The sequence below is a fragment of the Hylobates moloch genome, unplaced genomic scaffold, assembly GCF_009828535.3.
Source record: "Hylobates moloch isolate HMO894 unplaced genomic scaffold, HMol_V3 SCAFFOLD_16, whole genome shotgun sequence".
NCBI classification, from domain to species: domain Eukaryota; kingdom Metazoa; phylum Chordata; class Mammalia; order Primates; family Hylobatidae; genus Hylobates; species Hylobates moloch.
The window spans coordinates 56,755,832-56,776,086 of record NW_026652291.1 but is presented as its reverse complement, the minus strand read 5'-3'; the positions used below and the strand labels follow the sequence as shown (position 1 = coordinate 56,776,086).

General features: G+C 36.5%; 1 protein-coding gene across 1 annotated transcript in view; it reads right to left on the bottom strand.

Annotated features, from left to right (window-relative positions):
- The window catches only part of LOC116484689 (cilia- and flagella-associated protein 47-like), a 128,329-nt gene extending 108,839 nt beyond the window's left edge, over window positions 1-19,490 (bottom strand). The window contains exon 1 of the mRNA XM_058429394.1: window positions 19,382-19,490. Coding sequence (XP_058285377.1) covers window positions 19,382-19,490 — 109 coding nt within the window. The remainder of the gene's footprint in view (window positions 1-19,381) is intronic.
- Between the last annotated feature and the right edge of the window lie 765 nt (window positions 19,491-20,255).

The window sequence follows — 20,255 nt, the reverse complement described above, 5'->3', positions numbered from 1 at the left end:
TCTTTTGCTAATGAAGCCAACACATTAACAGCAATTTTTAATGTACATGCCCAAGAAAAGTGACAATTGAAATTAGTGAAATTCATTTAGACCAGCAGTTATTTTGTCTAAAAAAAAGTCACTTTTAGTGTTACTTCATCACACCTCTGCAACTGTACATATTAAATCATCATCTTTAAGGCACCATCTTCTCAAAATGATGTTCTTCAAAAGATTGTGTCTAGATGGCATATGTTTAGTGATATTATCCACATAGATACTTATTGTCTACGAGCATTTTGTGCTAATTACTCATGCACAAAATCAACTCTTAAGAAATGGGATATCACTGAGAAAATCTTTAATAAAGCTTTCTTTCTTCTTTTTCAACACATTGCTGTCTGAAGAGTTTACTGCACAAAAATTTAAAAAGAACATTGCCAAGCAAAGTGAATAATTGTACATTTATCACATACAGTAAATTACAAAATCAATATAGCAATAATATTCTGACTACCTTTTATAGGCTCTATAGCAAGATTGCTAAATCTCTAATTTTTACACATAATTTACATATACTTAACCAATAATTTTCAAGTTCCCTATTGAAATGCCAAATGGCTGCCTAGTGCTCAAGCCACAACATGGAACAAAGAATCCAAATGGTAGGCAGTGCCACTACGTTAACCTGCACATCCTGTACATGTACCCTGGAACTTAAAATAAAAACAAAAATTAAATACAGTAAATAGATAAATTAGGCTTCATTAAAGAAATAACAAAATAAAAATAAGTTTCAAAAAACAATGTGTCTCCCACTACAATTGTAAATGGCAAACAATTAGCTGTTACTACTACCCAGTTTAATCTAAGTTCCCTTCACGTTGTTGGTGGGAGCTGTGCATGCTGTTCTGAAAAGGGAAGTCTAAGTGATTCTGGAACTAAAAGAATCAGGAAAAGAGACAGGATCCTGCTGGGCTTTTTTTTTTTTCTTTTTTGTCAGATTTAACCACATGTGATGTGAGGACTATTTTAACTGCACATGTATGTCACATAGTACTAGATGAGATAAGACAATGGCAGAAGAAGAAAGTACAATGGAAGGTTAACCAAATAGGTACTGAACTATTTCCGTATGACGATTAATAAAAGTACTTTGTAACAGACTGAATAAATAGCAAGGAAGTGCTCATAAAATCGTTGGGACTTTTCAAAAGGACACAGAAGCCAGTCTTCTGTGGGATGAATGAGGAACAGTTGGAGTATCAAAACAAGTATTATCATAATAAATCATCAATAGGGCAAATAATAAACTGGAAGGAATTCTTGTACAGCAAAAGTAAATTGGGGCCATATAGACAAGTTGGAATGTATGGTCACCTAAATAATGAGTGATGGAAAAAATACTGCTGGAAAAAGTTGTAGGGCAGGTAGAGGATGAATGGAAGAACTTGTCCTTTTCAGGCCAAAATGAGAAGAATTATATATATTTTTTAGAGTAAAGTGGAAAGCATTTCAAACATTTTAAGCAGTTGTCGCCTTTTTTTTTCTTCTTTTTTCAACTTTGCCCCAGTAGCTGTATGAAAAACACAGTGAAATAATTTGGTCAGATGAAAGTAAGGACTCCAAGAGGCAATGACAACAGCCAAGGCAAGGAAAGAAAATATTTCCTAAAGGTTAAAGGGAAAATACAGGGGAAATGTCATTCTTCCTGTCTTTGCCTATAATCTGCATGTTCACTGTTCAACATAATCCTAAACAAGGATTCTTGCTGACAAAAGTCTTGCTCTAACGGCAAGTTGCCAAGTTGTGATGCCACCTCAATCCCAAAATTAAAGAAGAGATTTAAAAAATGCAAGGTCTTCAGTCATTCTATTTTGTTGCTTAAATTTTATATTTACGGCGAGATGATAAATTCACTGAATATATATAATAGGAAATGAAGCATTATGCAACACCAGCATTTCTTTTCATTCCTGAAGGAAATATAATATTAAAAATAAGTAGCACCATCCAAATCTTTCTGAAAAGTGGAATTATATTTTAGTAGGTTAGATATTTATCAGGCTGCATTTTGTATTTTAGCCACAACAGCTATTAAAGGAAGAAAAATTGAATGTCTTGTATAGGAGAAAGTGCATATCCTCAAAATCATTTTGACTCTCCACTGGAACCTTCAATGTTCATATTCATAACAATAATATAAATGTGAAATAATACAGCTTGGCAGTAGGGTAAAAAACTGATTCCTTCAGCTGTACTGATGATGATGCATGCTATCTTTCTTATTTATAGAAAATAATATGAACACGGCGTTATGAGTCACCTTCACACTTCTGTGCTATTCTTTCTTCCTTACATCAGCCCACATCAATAGGATATTGCTTGCAAAATAACATGCCAGTACAATTTCCAGTTATTTCCGTATAAAACCTCTCTTACTTATGGGAAGAGAGCAATCAGGTAAAATGAGTATGCATGCACTCAAATGCGGCTGAGTTCTCCAGCTTATTTAGTCTCACTAATCCAATAATAAATGAAAAATCACTCGTTCTTTATGCCCCATTTGAGCTATCCCCAGTGATACAGCACATATTTTTATTCCTACAGAGTATTTCTGTCTCATTTACCCAGTGAAATCTAATCTATAAATTTCAACAAATAGACAGCATATAAATTATATATTCCATAATATTTTATATACTTATCATTATATTGCAATATTATCAAAGTCTGACAAATGCCCATGTGCTGAGGCAGAGAGAAGTCATATCCTTTAAAACTGTTATTAACTTCACCAACATTTTCCAATGTACCATGTCCCTGATACCAAAAATTGTGGAGGTGGTGTTTTGAGTCCCTGGGAATAAGTTCTCAATCTGTCCATGTTAGAGTGTAGAAAGCTATTAATACGGTGCAGACTGAAATTAGAACATGTTATTCGTCATTGCCCAAGACGACAAGAAAACCCATTCAATTTTCAAGTAGAAAATTTGGGAAGAATTATATTGAACTGTCCTGGATTTTTCACATAAACAAAAATAAACACATATTGTGTCTGAGCCATTAAACATTTTGTATTTACTCTTTCAGCAGTTAACCCAAGTAACTTGTACAGTGTAGAATCACGGCAGTGAGAAAGCTACTAATACTTCTGCTATCCAATTGAGTCCTGAGAAATCAATTCGAAATGCATTCGCTTGGAGTGCTAAGGCTTAAAACAGCTAGCAGACATGGACCTCCAAGATGTGACTGTAGTTTGATATTCATGGCTTTACAATATTCTGGGGTCTGAAGTGTACCTACTTTCCTAGATGACTGTATGGAGATAAAGTTTAAGGGGCATCCAAAGCTCTTCCTTTACCTTTCTCTTTACTCTGTCCCTAAACTTTATAAGAAATTCTACAGTGTGTTGGGTTTAAGGACATACTATTTGCCACTGCTAGCGCATGGTGTTTTTCTTTCTGGCTGATTTTTAGGAGAAATTTTCAAAGTCCTGGTCCCTTTAGTGCACGCACTTTCCTGCTCTCTCTGTTTCCTTAAGCCAGAGCAATCAGAGCAAGAGCCACTTCATGAGCTCATTCTATTCCATTTGCTTTTTCTGCCCAGCTTTTCTCTATGTAGACACTGGGCAAAAGCACTCTAAACTTCACAGAGATCACAGAAAGAAAAATATATTATTTTCAATTATGTAGGGGAAATCTGAAGAGGGGAAAACTCACAAACTGAGTACTACAATGAATTAAATAATCAAAACATAAACACACAAGGTTTATTTAAATGCTAGGCTGGCTTAATGTTCTATAAGCAATAATTATAATTTATCACATTAATAGGTCAATGGAGAAGCATGTGATGGCGTGTTATTTTATGAACTTGCATGATAATGATCATTTGTGGAGCAATTAGTCACCTAATAGTGACATAGAACTCCCTGCTGATCCTGCATAGATTTCTGTGTTTGGAAATAGTTCCTGATGCCATTAGTGAACAAAGCAGTCTAGGGACCTTCAGGATTTGAGAGCAACGGAATCAACAGGAATAGAACCAGGAGTGAGGACAGTAGTCAAATCAAGGTAACAGGGCAGAGCAGCATCCTGAAAAGCAGGGTCGGGGCATGGGGACTGGGGCTGTGAAATAAATGTCTCCTACTTCAAAGAGATTGAGAGAATTAGAAACACCCAAGCAGGGATTTAGGCATAGAGAACAATTAGACACAAAATAGTCAGAAAGAATAAATGACATAACTTTAATTTAAAAATAAAGCAACGGCCCTGAAAGAGAAGGAAATGGTCAATATAATGTCATGGACTGTTTGATATTGAGCCACTTAATGACTAGTCTATGGTTCCTTGAATCTCATTCTGATACTCCCATAAATAAGACTAATTAGGGGGCAAAGTGGCCCAATTGCTGCCGTTGGGGGATTTAATGTTAAGGATTAAAGAAAGATGTCAGAGGAGAAACAGGCAAACCAAGACAGGGGGGATAATGGAGAATGGGACTATACTTGCAATACAAGCATCAAGTGGAAGCTTGAAGACACTGTGGGCTTTGCACACATTTTTGCCCCTTCTATAATATTGAGTGTATTTCTCTCTGATTTTTGAGATAATTTATTCTAATGGAATGATATTAAATTTACTAAGATCTGAAAGAATGAACCAAGCACAAGGCATAGAACATAGTATTCAGTCAATATTAATTCTTCTTTCCTTACCGGGACCCAATAGAACACTTTCATGAAAAAGACAACAGTAGGCAATTCAAATTTGTTAATATTTCCCTTTACACATGCTTCATGTAGTAGCCATTAATGCCATTTGCCAACTATTTCCAGCTCTCTGCCTCACAGAACAAGGTAGAATTGCATTGCTCTGTTCCATTTGATTGGTGGGGTAATTTTGGCCAATGGTGTGTGAGAGGAAGTAAGATATGTCATATTTCCCACGTTACAGTAACTGATCACATCTGAAAATAAGACTAAACCATCACCTTGGTTATTTAGTCACAGACAGAGCATCCGGGCCAACAGAAATATAGCAAAACATGTCGCAAGTATGTAACAAAATCATGTAGCAGGCAATGTAGCAAAAGTGAGAAATAAATATTTGTTGTTTTCTGCAACGAGGAAGGAGTTTTTCTTACTGTAGCATAATCTAGCTTAATGTAGTTGACACACACAAGCACTGAATTTCAGTGTATATTGGAATAAAAGGATTTATCCCAGTGCCACAGCTCTATGGGCAAAGATCAAAAGATAAAAGGCCTGTAGTATTGAAAGTAGACAAAAATGTCTCCCACTCAGCAGTATAATGTAAATTTACAAATGTGTAGAATACAAAGAGACAGAGACAGAAGAAAGGCATATTTTTAGAGGAGCAGCAAAAACAGCGGGAGGCATATTAAAGGCTAAGAGCTTATTCATTAGAAATAGGAGTTAGGTAAATGCAGAGATAGAGGAGCTGTGACTTACGATGTGATGGGAACTAGGGAGTGACAGCTGTGAGTGTTGGGCCAGCTGGAAGCACAGAACTTGATGAAAAACCAGTAGCTTCTCCCCACATGTATCGCTTACATAAATATTGGGTGTATCATGCCTAACTGTCTTGACATTGTGATATTTCTGCTGGGATATTCAAGGCACTATTCCACCTTTTTGGGTAGGAACATATTCCTCTAGTGTGTAAGGGTATGTCTTATGCCAATAATTCAAGAAAAAGAAGAATTCTCAGATAGGAAATCAGAATTCTGAGATAGGAAATAGACAAGTACAAATTACTAGTTTGTAAAACTAGTTTGTGACCAAATTGTAACTTTGCATTAAAATACTTTATGCCTTTTCAGGAATGCTCTCTTATATACAGATAAAACATGAGGAACAAAAAATGGTAACAAATAACTGAAACTGAGCCACTTCTTTCTCCTAATTACATTTTAGCATATTTATTTTAGTCATCCTCACATGTAATTTTCACAAAGTACTCCCTTTTTTCACCTTTATCTTGTTTTAAGAGCATTATTCTTAGACTTCAAGGTTTAAGGTTCAACCCTAAAAGTGCTCATACTTCCATCGCCTTTGGTTTACATTCCAGCCACAGTCTGAAACACTGGAGGGGTTGTAAGCCCTTAATAAGCTAATTGTGCAATGGCAGGTGCAAGAACTTCTGAATCTGAGAAGCTTCTTATTACTTCTTACCGTAAAATGGGATAGTGATGGTTTCTTTCTCAGATTTTATATGACCTGAATGAGACAGTGTCTTTATAGCTTCTGACACGTAAGTGCAACATCAAAATATTGCTTATCTACTCCGATTCCCCTTTCACTCATGATCCATCTAAATAACTGTCCATTCAGAACACTGTGGTTAGTAAGATAGCATATTTCTCTTTGTGTTTGTAACACATATGATTCAACTGCAGATACTAAAAGTGAAGAAAATGCCAAAAAATGTATCACATTATGTTGTTGTCCCTCTCCAGTGTCCCACGCAGGGGGCTGCAATATAATATCTGATCCTAATCTTTTCCTGTAGATGTTTGGATACTGTAAATTTAGACAGCGTGGGTTTGTATTTTAAATGAGAAACGTGTGCTCAGCCTATTCTGACACCCTAACCAATTTCTCTAATAAAATCCATAAACGATATCTTCATAATAAAGATCTACTCTTTAAATATTTAGCTTAATTATTTGTTAATGGGAATGCTTATGCACAGTTTGCCACAATACTTCACAGTAGTGCATATAAGCTACATTTTCCTTCTACCTTTCAGTAAACATATGCTCTAAGGTAAAGAAATAATAAAATAATACATAAAAGATACTTACTGACCACATGTCACCAGGAACACACCTGTAGAAAAATGAGATGAAGTTTATCATGCTTGCTGCAGCCAATTGGACCATATTCCAGGAAATCTGAGGAGTCCTTCAGAAATAGGACCTGGGAGGAACTCCTTACAGGATCACAGCTTGTGCTTTGCGCTCAGGAGGGTTCAAGAGATCAGCGTCCTATTCTGGATATGATATCATTAACAGGGATAGCTGAGTCACTGGATATCACATACAAGTATATGATATATTTCTAGGAGATGAGAGGTTTAAAGCTGTACTGCAGCTAATATTGGTAAAAAAAAAAAAAGTAGCAGTCAGTCATGTCTGTCACAAAAAGGAGATGTCTAGTTCCTTTTGCGTTTGCAGAGTGCTCTTGTCTCTATCTTATTCTGGATAAGGTGACTGAGTGGCTTTATTTGAGGTTTTTTAAGATTCTATAAGTGTTGTGTACGTTCAACATTAAGGGCTAGTAGTCACTGTTTCATTTTCTTATTATCCACTTTATACCTGAGTTATTACTGTCCCCAAACTTTTGCCATAAATAAATACTGGGAGCCCTGAAAGGCTAGTGCTCAGGGAAAGAGTGATGAAGATGAAAATGGTAATATAAAATAAGTTAAAAGAATAAGTTAAACAACAGGTTAAAACAATAAGTTAAACAATACAAAATAAGTTAAAAAAATTTGAACACCAGACTTGGTCCTCTTAGGAGAACAGCTGAGATAGGACTGAAGCAGAATTTACATCTCTCCCCTGGGTTTCTCACAAAATAAGCTCACATTATTTTTAAAAATTTATTTTACTTTTAATTGACAAATAATTGCATATATGTGTGGGTTATAATATGATGTTTTGATATATATTTACATTCTGAAATGCTTAAATCAAGCTAATTACCATATCCATCACCTGAAATATTCATTATTTTTTATAGTGAGAATATTTAAGATCTACTTTTAGTAATTTTGAAATATGCAAAACGTTACTATCAATTATAGTCACCATTCTCTGCAATAGATCACTAAAGCTCATTACTTCTAACTAAAACTGTACCCTTTAACATCTCCCCTTTCCTCATCCTTCTCCTGTCCCCCAGCCCTTGATAACCACCATTCGACTCTCCATTTCTATGAGTTCAACTTTTCCAGATTCCTCATATAAGTGAGATCATGAGGTATTTGTGTTTCTAGACACACATGTATTTTTTAAATTCAGACACTGAATTTTGTTTAAAATGTTTTCAATTCATTAAAGCAAATATTTAGAAAGTATAGGAAATTTGTAATTAAACTTTCTAATGATAATAATCTTCAGTGAGGACAGAGAACGTGTCAACTACCAACTGCATAAACTCTCTAAGGTCGTACATTTCTATACAAGTCAATTAAGCACAGAATAGAATGGTGGTTGTCAGGTGCTGGGAGGATGAGAAAATAGGGAGGTATTAGTCAAAGGGTACAAAGTTTAGACAATACAAGATGAATAGGTCTTAGAGATCTACTGTACGGCATAGTGTCTACCGTTAAAAATACTGTATTGTGTACTTAAAAATTTGCTAATTGAGTACGTCTTATGTTGTGTTTGTATCATCATAATAATAAGAACAAATTAGAGGGCAGGAGGAAACTTTCGAAAGTGATGGACAGGTTTATGGCATAGATTGTGGTGACAGTTTCATGAGTATATACTTATTTCTGAACTCAAATTGTATATATTAAATTTGTGCAGCTTTTGTATTTTAATTTACCTCAATAAAGTGGTTTAAACAAAGAACCTCCAGTATCTTGTAAATGTAATACGTATTCTGTATTAATGGATCTTCCTGGTAGCAAACCAAATAAATAAAAGCAATTACCGTCTCATTTAGTTTAGGAGAGAAAATGACGTTCCATGCCAGGTTTCTGTAAAGGTCTTACCACTTCAGTTGAAGTCAAAATCACCGTGAAAATCTATCTTGAAATAACATCAAACATGGTGAGCAATCAATAAATATGAATAATCATTAAATGATCTTTTTTTGGAGAAGAGTTTAGTGCCTTTTGAAGCACTGTCCCGATTTAAAGCAAAGTTTTAAAGAAAAAAAATAATTTTGAAAAATCCTGGTTGATAATCGAAGGCTAAAATTGTAAGGTTGACAAATAAGAGTAAGAATATTGGAAACATCCCCACCCAGTAAGGCAATTTCTCAACCTGTTTAGAAATATTAGATATATAAGAAGGAGGTGCCTATTGAAGCACTGTCTTGATTTCAACTGTTTTATTTATTATTAGTTTATTTTTTTTTTTAGATCAAGTCTCACTCTATCACCCAGGCTGGAGTGCAGTGGCTCCATCCTGGCTCACTGCAACCTCCATCTCCCAGGCTCAAGCCATTCCCCTGCCTCAGCCTCCAGAGTAGCTGGGATTACAGGCTCCTGCCACCTCGCCCAGCTAAGTTCTGTAATTTTAGAAGAGATGGGGTTTTACCATGTTGGCTACGCTGGTCTCGAACTCCTGACCTCAAGTGATCCGCCCACCTTGGCCTCCCAAAGTGCTGGGATTATAGGTGTGAGCCACCACACCCGGCCCTCAACTAATGTTTTAAACAACAAAAAAAGGAAGTTTCAGCTTATGTGACTCACTAAAAGTGAGAAAAAATTATGGCTTTATTAAGTTTATTCACACACATTGACACTCTCTAAACTAATTATTTCTAATATCTACAATACATAAAGAAAAAATACTGAAATGCCCTCAAAAATGGAAACAACATGTGAAGGTAATAGCTTAGTTATAGTTACAATTAGCAGGTGCCGTAATGCACAGGAAGCAGAATTGAGAGGTGTTAGTGCACAAATTCAGCAAAGAGAATAATATTTTGGCATCAAATACCTTTAAAAATATTTTTTAGAGCCGGCGCAGTGGCTCACACTTGTAATCCCAGCACTTTGGGAGGTTGAGGCGGGCGGATCACAAAGTCAGGAGATCGAGACCACGGTGAAACCCCGTCTCTACTAAAAATACAAAAAGAAATTAGCCGGGCGTGGTGGCGGGCGCCTGTAGTCCCAGCTACTCGGAGAGGCTGAGGCAGGAGAATGGCGTGAACCCGGGAGGCGGAGCTTGCAGTGAGCTGAGATCGCGCTACTGCACTCCAGCCTGGGTGACAGAGCAAGACTCCGTCTCAAAAAAAAAAAAAAAAAAAAAAAAATATATATATATATATATATATTTTTTAGAGAAAGGAAGTGCCTAGGAGAGTAAGCACAGCGATGGGTTGGAGTAGGGGGACAGAAAGAGGCAAGCACTGAGTAGTATTCAAAAGAAAGTCTTTGGAGGCAGTCAGATCTGAATTTTTCTCTATTACCTTTGTAAGAAATACAACCTTCTTTAAACTGAGATTCCTCAACTGTCATGTGGCAATAATACATTTTTAGAATTAAAAAATTTTGTAGAATATGTTATATATAAAGTTGTGAGTGTAGTTACTGACATTTGTGTTCAATAAGGAACAATTATGATAATGTCAATATTCCTTTGTGAATCTGTAATTATGATGATAGCCTTATATTTACAAATCTTTGTATACATATGTGTGTAAATATAGATAAAAGTATATACTTTCTGAAACTTACTACCTCAAGGAATCTTCAATTAAAGTTTTAATAACCATCCTTAACCATCATTCCATATATCTCTTTGTGCAAATACATCATATATTACACACCTGTAAGTGAGGTCACATAATACATAATCTCTTTTTTATCAAGGACACTGTTACAATTATCTTTCTTTCACTTGTTTTTTTTTCTTATGCTCTCTCTTTCTTCTTTCTTCCTGCTACTCCCCACAAGAGGGTAACCAATATTAACAGCCCGGTGTTTATAATTTCAAATTCTTCTCAATGCTCATGTAATTAAGTACATGGGTGTACACACATACTCAAACATATAAGGGATTTATTTTATATATGCAACTCTGCACATTGTCTTTTTGTTAAACAACAAATGTTGTAAATCTACCCAAAACAATTGGGATAGTTTCTATTTATTATTTGTAAGGTCGCATAATGTTCATGGTGTCTGTGCTATGATGTATTAAAATAGTCATTAGTTCTGTTTTCATTTTATAAATAGTGCTGAAATAAACCTCTCTGTACCAAGTGTCATTAAAGACCTTTTGCTTTCACTAGCCTTCTCTTCAAACTCTAGGTTTGGGTTTACTAATTAAACATTTTTAATCTATACTATTACTTGTATTTTCTGCATCATGATTCTTTAATTTAAATATTCCATATTGTTCACTAATAGTCACTGTATAATTATGCATTATTTATATTTATATGTGCATGGCTGTATATATTATATATCATATATTATATATCACGCATTATATATGTATAGTCAAAATGAGTGAAAAAATTTAGATTTTCTCTTATTTCCTCTTCTATTTTTTTCTATCTTACATTTTCTGTTTGATTCAATAATTATTTGGTTAGATGGTAATTTTCTTCATAAAATGTGTATACTATATTCTCTGCATTTTAAAAAATATTTTGACAGGTGAGCTATCTCTTTGGGTTCAAAATTTTAAAATTGTATCTTTTCTTTCGTTAACTTATAGATTGTTCCTCTAGTTTCAAGTATCTAATGCCTGATTCTTTTCCTTTGTATATACCTTTCCGTTTTTCACCCTCTTCCAGATTTTCTAGGGTTCTTCTCTTTATCTTTGGAGTACAGAAATTTTATCAGGATATGCTTAAGGATCATTTATCATCAAGCCTAAATAGGTTTAAGTGAATATATTCAATATTCAGACTGAAGTCTTTTTTTTTAACCTTAGGGGCATATTCTGTTATTATTTGTTTAGGGGAATATTCTGTTATTATTTGTTTAATCTTCCCCTCTTCTCTAATATCCCTGCTCTCTCATTCTGGATCTTTTTACATTTGTATCTTGGATCTTCAGATCCAATATCTAGTGCTGCAATTTTTTTCTGCTGAAATTACCATCTGTTTTTTTTACATCTGTATTTTGAAATATAGTTTATCTTGACTTTTCAGTTCACTAATTCATTTATCAATAATGAAGCTCTTCTCAGTTATAAATTCTTTGCTGAATTGTTAAGTTTAAAGACCTTTTTCTGGTTTTTGCTTGTTTTGGTTTCAGAATTATATGCTGCAAATAAAAGTTCTTTAAACTTTAAACTATGCCTACTTGCCTACCTGCTGTCTTGGTTGTCCTGCTTTTTTTTCTCTCTCTCCCTGGTCTCAGAATCTCTTATTGGTTTTGTTATTTGTCTTTTCTTTTCTCTTGGCTCCGTTCATCCTTGGGGGTAGTGTTTGATGTCTAGGGTACTTCAAGCAGCAGCACTCTCTAGAACGGTGAAGAATTAGTAGTTGCTGACTACCTGAGCTGTCAATAAATACCCTACGTCACAAAGTGTCAGTTCCCCATAGAAGCATCAGAAGGAAGCCTCTCTGCTGCCTATTTATTCAGTTACAAAGACAAATGCTCCCTAAATTCAGGAGCAATGAGAATTCAGGTAAACTCATCTGCAATTGTGAGATGCTTTTCAGCATTCATGGAGACCAGTACGTCTGCCAGAGACAATCCCAGCAGCCAGCATCACCATTCTGCTTGGACATCCATGGATACTGATGGCAAGTTCTCCCTAGGAATTGTGGTGTCCTAAGTCTCTTCCTAAAGCTTTCTGCAGCTGGTTACAGACTTTGGTCTCACCCAGATAGGAAAAGTCCATTGCCAGTTCTGTAGGATGAGATCCCAACAAAACAAGTGGCTGATTTTTCATCTTGTGGTGTCCACCTGCCTCTGAATCTAGCAACTCTTTCACACATAGGTGCTAGTTTGAAGTTGGATCAAAGTTGAAAGAGAGGGCTACAGCGACTGTCTAGGTTTACATCCTCCCTGGAAAGTCCTATAATCCTTTGCACTTTAATTGTTCACTTCCCTTCTCATAAAGCACTTATCACAGTGAATTGCAAATACGTGATTACGTTTCTGATTACCAGGTAATCAGAGCTCTATCAGGGTAGGCAGCATGCACATCTAATTCACTGTTTTATCCACAGCGTATAACGTAAGGCCAGCACATACAGGGTGTTCAATAAATATTTGAGTCTAGGTTTCTGAATAGGGAAATGATTATTTTTTCATCAGTTTAAAGAGACTAAAATGTGGCATCTTCAGACAGAAACCTACAAAGTAGAATCCAGGTCGGGGATAGTTGTGGTTATTCTCATTAAATTTTTTCATACACATTCTCCTTTTCCTCTTTTCATTTTTCCTGGATAATTTCTTTTTAGCAATAAAGGGCCTTATTTCAATGATACAGATGTACTATGGAGCTAAATACAACAGTTTTGTTAAGGGGATTGAAACATTTTGACAACTTGATACTTTGGAAAAGCCTATTCTTTTCACATAATGCTCTGATGTGAGACAGGTGGATGGTGTCAAATTTGACAAAAATAGACACATCACTCACACCAGCTGGGATGGTATTTGAAACTTCTCCCAGAGTGCATATTACTCTGTATCTTCCAACAATCTCATAGACTGAATTTGAACTTTTAGTTCTGACCTTCAAAGTTCTATTCTACTTGGCTGCTGATCCCAACAAATCTTTTACCCCTTCAAATTCAGTGACAGTTTCTTTGACTCTAATAAAAAATACATCTTTGGAAAACAACAGTGAGTCCAATTACTATCTCGTCTTCACTACCAGTTATTTTGAAGTTTTATACTCCTACTTTTCCTCCTCCTGTCAGCTATGACATATTTAATACCCATTATATGGAGGTACTATATTATGTATGTTAAATATTTTAGATTATTTAATCCTTAAAATAGCTCTTTGAACAAATATGCTTATCAAATTTTACATTTGAGGTCATTAGACTAAACTAAAATTTCAAAGTTTTTAAACCAGTAAATGAAAGAGCTGGGTTTAAAATTCCAAAGGCTATGATAGTCCTATCATTCTGGTTTGCAAAGATTGTTGAAAAAGTGAAAACATGTTCAGGACTGGAAAAGTGAAAATCTGTATTGGACTAAAAAAGAAAGAAAGTCCTGTAGTTAACCAGACCAGGAAGATAGACACATACAAAGCCAGGTGTGTAGATTACTGTAATCATTGTTGCTCCCAAAATCACAAAGAAAGTGTAAAACGTTGTAGCATCCGTCTCTTTAAGTGATTTCTTATCAATGCTGCTTCCAGATTTGCTCTGCTATTCCCATCTATTGCTGAGGATGCCCAGTTGCTAAGGTGTAATCTTTCATGACCGCATCAAATCCCTAATCTCCTTCTCCTAATCCCACCCTAGAAACAGTATCCAATCCAGAAATGATCCCCTCATAATCCTTCAGCAAACCTAACCTTTACGAAGGATGCTTCCATCCTCTGGAATAATATTCCTCTGGCATATCCTCCCTTGTTGCACTGACTGAATAAATGTGATTATTTTTCTGACTACAGTCTTGTTCCTGGTGGTCTTTGGCTGATTAAACTTTTAATTTAAATGTTAGTGTCAGGTATGTGCAGGGTTATTCATTGTAGTAGGAAATTATGCCTATAATTTGACTGCATATTCATTGCCAAAAGTACATGGGAAGGTGAATTGATTTTTATGATATTGCTCAAACATTTGTGTTGATAATACGGATGTTTTAAATTATTTTGTGGCAATGTGGGTCATTTAGGGGTTAAAAACCAATGTTTGTTTGTTGTTGAATTAGGTTAGCTCTGACTTTCCAGTCTGTCACATACTTTGTTAGGGATTGGTGATACAAAGCTCAAAATTTACAAAAGAGTTTAATAAGTTCTTTGATGGAGTTGTACACAGAGTGTTGTGAAACTTGCAGAGAGAGAATAATCAAAGCAGGAACCGGAGAGAAAATCAGAGAGGGCAATGAGGCAGGATTCCTGGGGAAGATGTCTCTTGAGTGGATTCAAAGGCCGAATAGGATTTAGGTAAATGGAAGAGTGGGAGATTAGAGGAACAAATTTCCCTGTAGACATAATAGCATCTATAAAGGCACGGAACGGTGAAATGAGAATTTCTCTTAAAGGGAGTGAAGGGAGATTATACAAGTGAGGTAAACAAAGCTTTCAGCTTGCTGGGTTTTGTGTGAAAAGATAAGGGGTTGGGACAGTATAATGAAAACTATTTGGGACTACTCTAAATATCGTCAACTACTCTCCCATTACGTCTGTTTCAATGTATACTTTACCCACAATGTATAGACGGCCCCTGACATATGATGGTTCAAGTTATGAGTTTTTTTGACTTTTTGATGGCATGAAAGTGATGTACATAAAGTATGCTTCTCGACTTACAATTGGGTTATGTCTAACTAAACCCATCGTAAATCAAGGAGCATTTGTTTATTAATGTCTCTTTTATACAGACTCGTATACAGACTATAGTATCAAATTTTGGATTTTTGCCAATCCGTTCAGATGAAAAATGGTACATTAGTGTAATTTTCATATGTGCTTGTCAATGGTCTGTTGACTGTGCCTACGGTATTTGTATACAACATATTTTTGCAAATTATTTTTGCTTCAATTATCAGTCTTTCCTTTAACGTGCAGATTCATGGTCACAATGCAGAAGGCCTTAGCAATTTCAAGGCCATATGGACATTCTCCAATGTTTTATTCTAGTACCGTATGGTTTCATTCTTTATATTTAAGCATTTGATATGTTTGAAAATTATCCTTTTATCTCATAGCATGCAATCTAGACATTTATTTATAACATCTAGATGAATAGATGTTATTCAACTAATTGAATAATCAAAATGTTTTTTTTTTTCATGACCAAAGATTCAAACTTCATCACATATTAAATGAGTTGTCTGGGCCAGTACCACACCATTATAATTGCTTAGACTTTATTTGTTTGTTTTTGAGACAGTGTCTGGTTCTGTCACCCAGGGTGAAGTTCAGTGGCATGATCTTGGCTCACTGCGACCTCCGCCTACCAGGCTCAAGTGATCCTCCCACCTCAGCCTCCTGAGTAGCTGGGACTACAAGAGTGTGCTGTCACACCCAGCTAAGTTTTGTATTTTTTTGTAGAGATGGGGTTTTGCTATGTTGCCCAGGCTGGTCTTGAACTCAAAGTTGTCTTCCCACACCAGCCTCCCAAAGTGAGACTTGTTTTATTTTCATTTATTTTCTCATTGTTTTTATTTTATATATTTTCTTGGTTATTTTAAAATTGATATTAACTAACTTAAGGATCAAGTTTTCAACAAAAACCTCTTACTAAGTTTAACTTGGATTATACTAAAGTGTAAAATTACCTAGTGAAAAATAGATGCCTTTTTATGTAGATCTTTCTTACCTAAGAACACAGGCTTTCTTTTGTTTGGGGCATTTTCCCTTCACCTGAATTTTATAGTTTTCTTCATGTAAGTCTTACATTGTATTTCAATTTAGTTTTAATTTTTGTTGCCACTATAATTGGGGACTATTCTTCTATTAGATCTCCCACCTGTTTATTGCTGTATACAGAAAATCTGCTGGAATCTGCACGCAATTATATTATGCAGCTGTATTACTGAATTCACATATTTTTGTAGTGTTTTTAGTTGATTTTCATAGGCAATCTAAATATCAAATTATACCATCTGCGTGTGGTAATAATTTCACATTAGGAGTTATTAAATAAATTCATGAAAGACAGAAGTGGTGGGCATCTAAAGATGTTAGCTAAAGAGAAAAGAGACAAGGCTCTGGTTGCATTTCACTGGGTAGCTGGACATTACATTCTCTGAGGTAAGTAAGGCAAACAAATAAATGTCAGGCTTGTAGGGGAAGAAAAAGGTTGAAAAATGATGGAGTTGATTGTGGATGTATTTTGTTCGAAGTATCCATGGAGTATCCAATAGGCAATGGACTTTTTAGTCTGGTCTTGGCTGCAAAAAGAAATGGTAAAAACAAAGTCTCGGGGACCAACAGCAATGTAGGAAATGGTAAAATAATAGGATACTGTGGCAGACAGTTTTTAAGGTGAATTCTGTGGTCCTTGCCTTCTGGTATTCATGTCCTTGGGTACTACTCTCCCCTTGAGTACGGGCAAGTCCTGTGACTTGCTTCCAACCAAAGGTGACTGGATGCATATGATTACATTACATAAGATTGTTACATAAAATTCTAATTCCCAATTTTGCTAAGAGACTGCCTGGATTTGAAAAAGTTTTCAGATTGGGAGAATTTCTGGCCTACATAGCCAAAAATTGAGGGTGGTCTCCAACCAGTAAAAAAACTGAGAACATGAGTTTCACATGCTGTGGAGAACTGAATTCTACCCATAACCATGTGAGCTTGGAAGCAAATCCTCCAGTGAAGCCTTAGATGAGACGATCGATCTGGCCAAATCTTAAGAGTACAGCTTTTTGAGACCATAAAGTAGAAGGCACAGCTAAGCTCCTCCTGACCCACAGAGATAATAATTGTGTGCTGTTTTAAGTTGCTAAGTGTGTGGTAATATTATTATGTAGCAATGGATAACTAATACTGCAACAATAAAAGAGAATGATAAGGAGTTTGTATGAGGTAGAGTGAAAACAAGTGTGGTGTTCCAAATGTCAAAGGAGGAGAGGATATCAAGATGAAAAAAAAAATAGTGAACTGTGTTACAAATCACACAGTACACCCAAGTAAGATAAGCCTATGTGGTATCAAGAGGGAATAAGAATTATTAATTAAAAAAATGAACATTAGCAAGCAACAGTATTATTAATGTGGTTTGGGAAAAAGCCAGAAGAGAATATGTTGAAAGTCAGAAAGTACAAATGGGTATAAAGACCAAGTCAAATGATTATTTTTATAGTGTTTTTACAACCCTTGGCCTTATTTACAGCTAAGATTGCAAGTGATTAATTTTAGGCCAGTTGCATTCAAATAATGCCATTCCAGCTAATTTTATGTAAATATTTAAAACTATCACAAATGTTATATTTTATTATATTCAGATATTATGCAATATTAAATTACTGTGAGATAAATGAAACAATATTACAGTAAATTATTACTGTAATATAGCAAGTATTACCAAATTGGTAAGATATTTAAAATGCAATTTCTAGCTGTGTTTATACAGCTAAACAACTAGATAAAAGTGAACAGATCACAACCCCTGATCGTGGGGCATCATGTAAGAAGAGAGATAATGGTCATTTTATTGAATTAAATCACTGATATTGACCACATCAATTAATTGAGGTTTGCATTATGGAAAAAAATGGTCTGTGCTAGTAGGCCCAGGAGGCCCAGCATGAATAAAAATGCCAGATGATTAAGTAATCAATTATTTCACAGATAACAGTACGATTCTTTTTAAAATTATATTTTAAGTTCTGGGATACATGTGCAGAACGTGCAGGTTTGTTACATAGGTATACACTTGCCATGGTGGTTTGCTGCACCCATCAACCTATCATCTACATTAGGTATTTCTCCTAATGCTATCCCTCCCCTAGCCCCCCAACCACCAACAGGCCCCAGTATGTTCCCCTCCCTGTGTCCATGTGTTCTCACTGTTCGACTCCCACTTATGAGTGAGAACATGCGGTGTTTGGTTTTCTGTTCCTGTGTCAGTTTGCTGGCAATGACGGTTTCCAGCTTCATCCATGTCCCTGCAAAGGACATGAACTCATTCTTTTTTCATACGAAATGCTTCAACATTTATGGATTTTTTATAGAGACCAGGTTTCACCATGTTTCCCAGGCTGGTCTTCAACTCCTGGGCTCAAGCAATCCACCCACCTGGGCCTCCCAAAGCGGGGAGGATTACAGGCATGAGCAAATGTGCCTGACCCTATTTCTCTTTTAAAGAATAATTCTAATAATAATTATTTCTGGTTTTATGTATTTTTACAAATAATTGACATGATGATGTAATATTCACAATGCTTCAACAATGTGAAAAAGTATATGTGAATATTAATCACATAATTGATAAAATATATGAAATTATGAAGCCAAAGCAGGTCATTAAGAAATATTGATAAACATTAGGTATTGAATTTACAGATGTTGCCAAAGTTGTACATCCAGGGGGCCAGTCATCATAAATTATGATGATTAAAATGAGAGCAAGAAATACAGAATTGAGTAGTAAACTGAAAAGCGACTAATCTTCTTCCGATGACTCTACAATTTCCTCGTACTTGTATCATTGCACGTTGAATGGAGTCTTAACAGAGTCACAAGTCCATCCTTTCCTGGCAAACAGCCTTTCAAGGATTCCAGGCATTTCACAGCCCTTGCTGAGAATGAAATCCTTAAAGGCAATTGGTCCATAAAGATCTTCAAGAACGTCAGGTTCATCAGGCTTTTTAAGTAAGAGTTTGGGGTCAAAGTTTCACCCGTTCTTCGCTTTTTCCACAACTTAGGCTTGAGGTACTATGCGCCATGTTTCATCTTCACACGCTGAGCGGTATAAGAATTTCATGGCATGTGGAATTTCCTACCCCGGTATTTTTCCTGTAAGAACTTGTCATCCTTTTCATCTAGCTCCATGCTGTATGTACTGCAGCTCTGAGGAACACTCCTTTACCTTCTTCAACTTTGGTTGTCATGGGTTGCTCTGTACTTGGTGGTGAAGTCAAACAGATTCCAGATTGTTTCTTCAACTCCCACGTCTGCGGCCCAATTGAAGAATTCATGGAGTTTTTCCGACGTGTGTCTATATTGAAGAGGGTCAGAAATGCACTCTTTTGTGCTGGGTGTATCTTCCTGAAGCAGTTCTTTTATGTAGGATGCTCCAATATTGGGAGGCTCCTAGAATTGATGGGACTCCGGAGCGCTGGGAGGCTCCGGATGGAGACTGGACACCGGAGACTCAGGAGGCTGCAGGCAGGATTCTCCACAGGGTATTTATCAGGCTCGGTGAGTTCCTCGGTATTCTTCACCAGGGCCTCACAATGATCCCATACGTCCTTCAGCGTCCTCCCAGGATCCAGCAATTTCAGCACATCTAGGAGGAGATTGGACACGTGACTAGGATCGGGAGGTCCAGGTGGAGATGGGACATGCCAGTCTCAGGAGGCTGCGGGTGGAGACTGCACCTCCGAGGAGTCTTGGGAGGCTGCAAGTGGAGACTGGACCTGCGAGGAGTCCTGGGAGGCTGCGGGCGCAGATGGGTCCCTCCAGTGTCGGAAGGAACCAGGCGGACACTGGACACCGGAACTGTGGGGGGCTCCGGGCAGAAACTGGACACTGGAACTGTGGGAGGCTCTGGGTGGACACCGCACACCCGATGAGTCTTGGGAGGCTGCAGGCAGACACTGGACCTCCGAGGAGTCTTCGGAGGCTGCAGGTGGCGACTCGACACCGGAATTGTAGGAGGCTCCGGGCGGCGACTGACACCCAGTGAGTCTTGGGAGGCTGCGGGTGGAGAATGGACCTCCTAGGAGTCTTGGGAGGCTGTG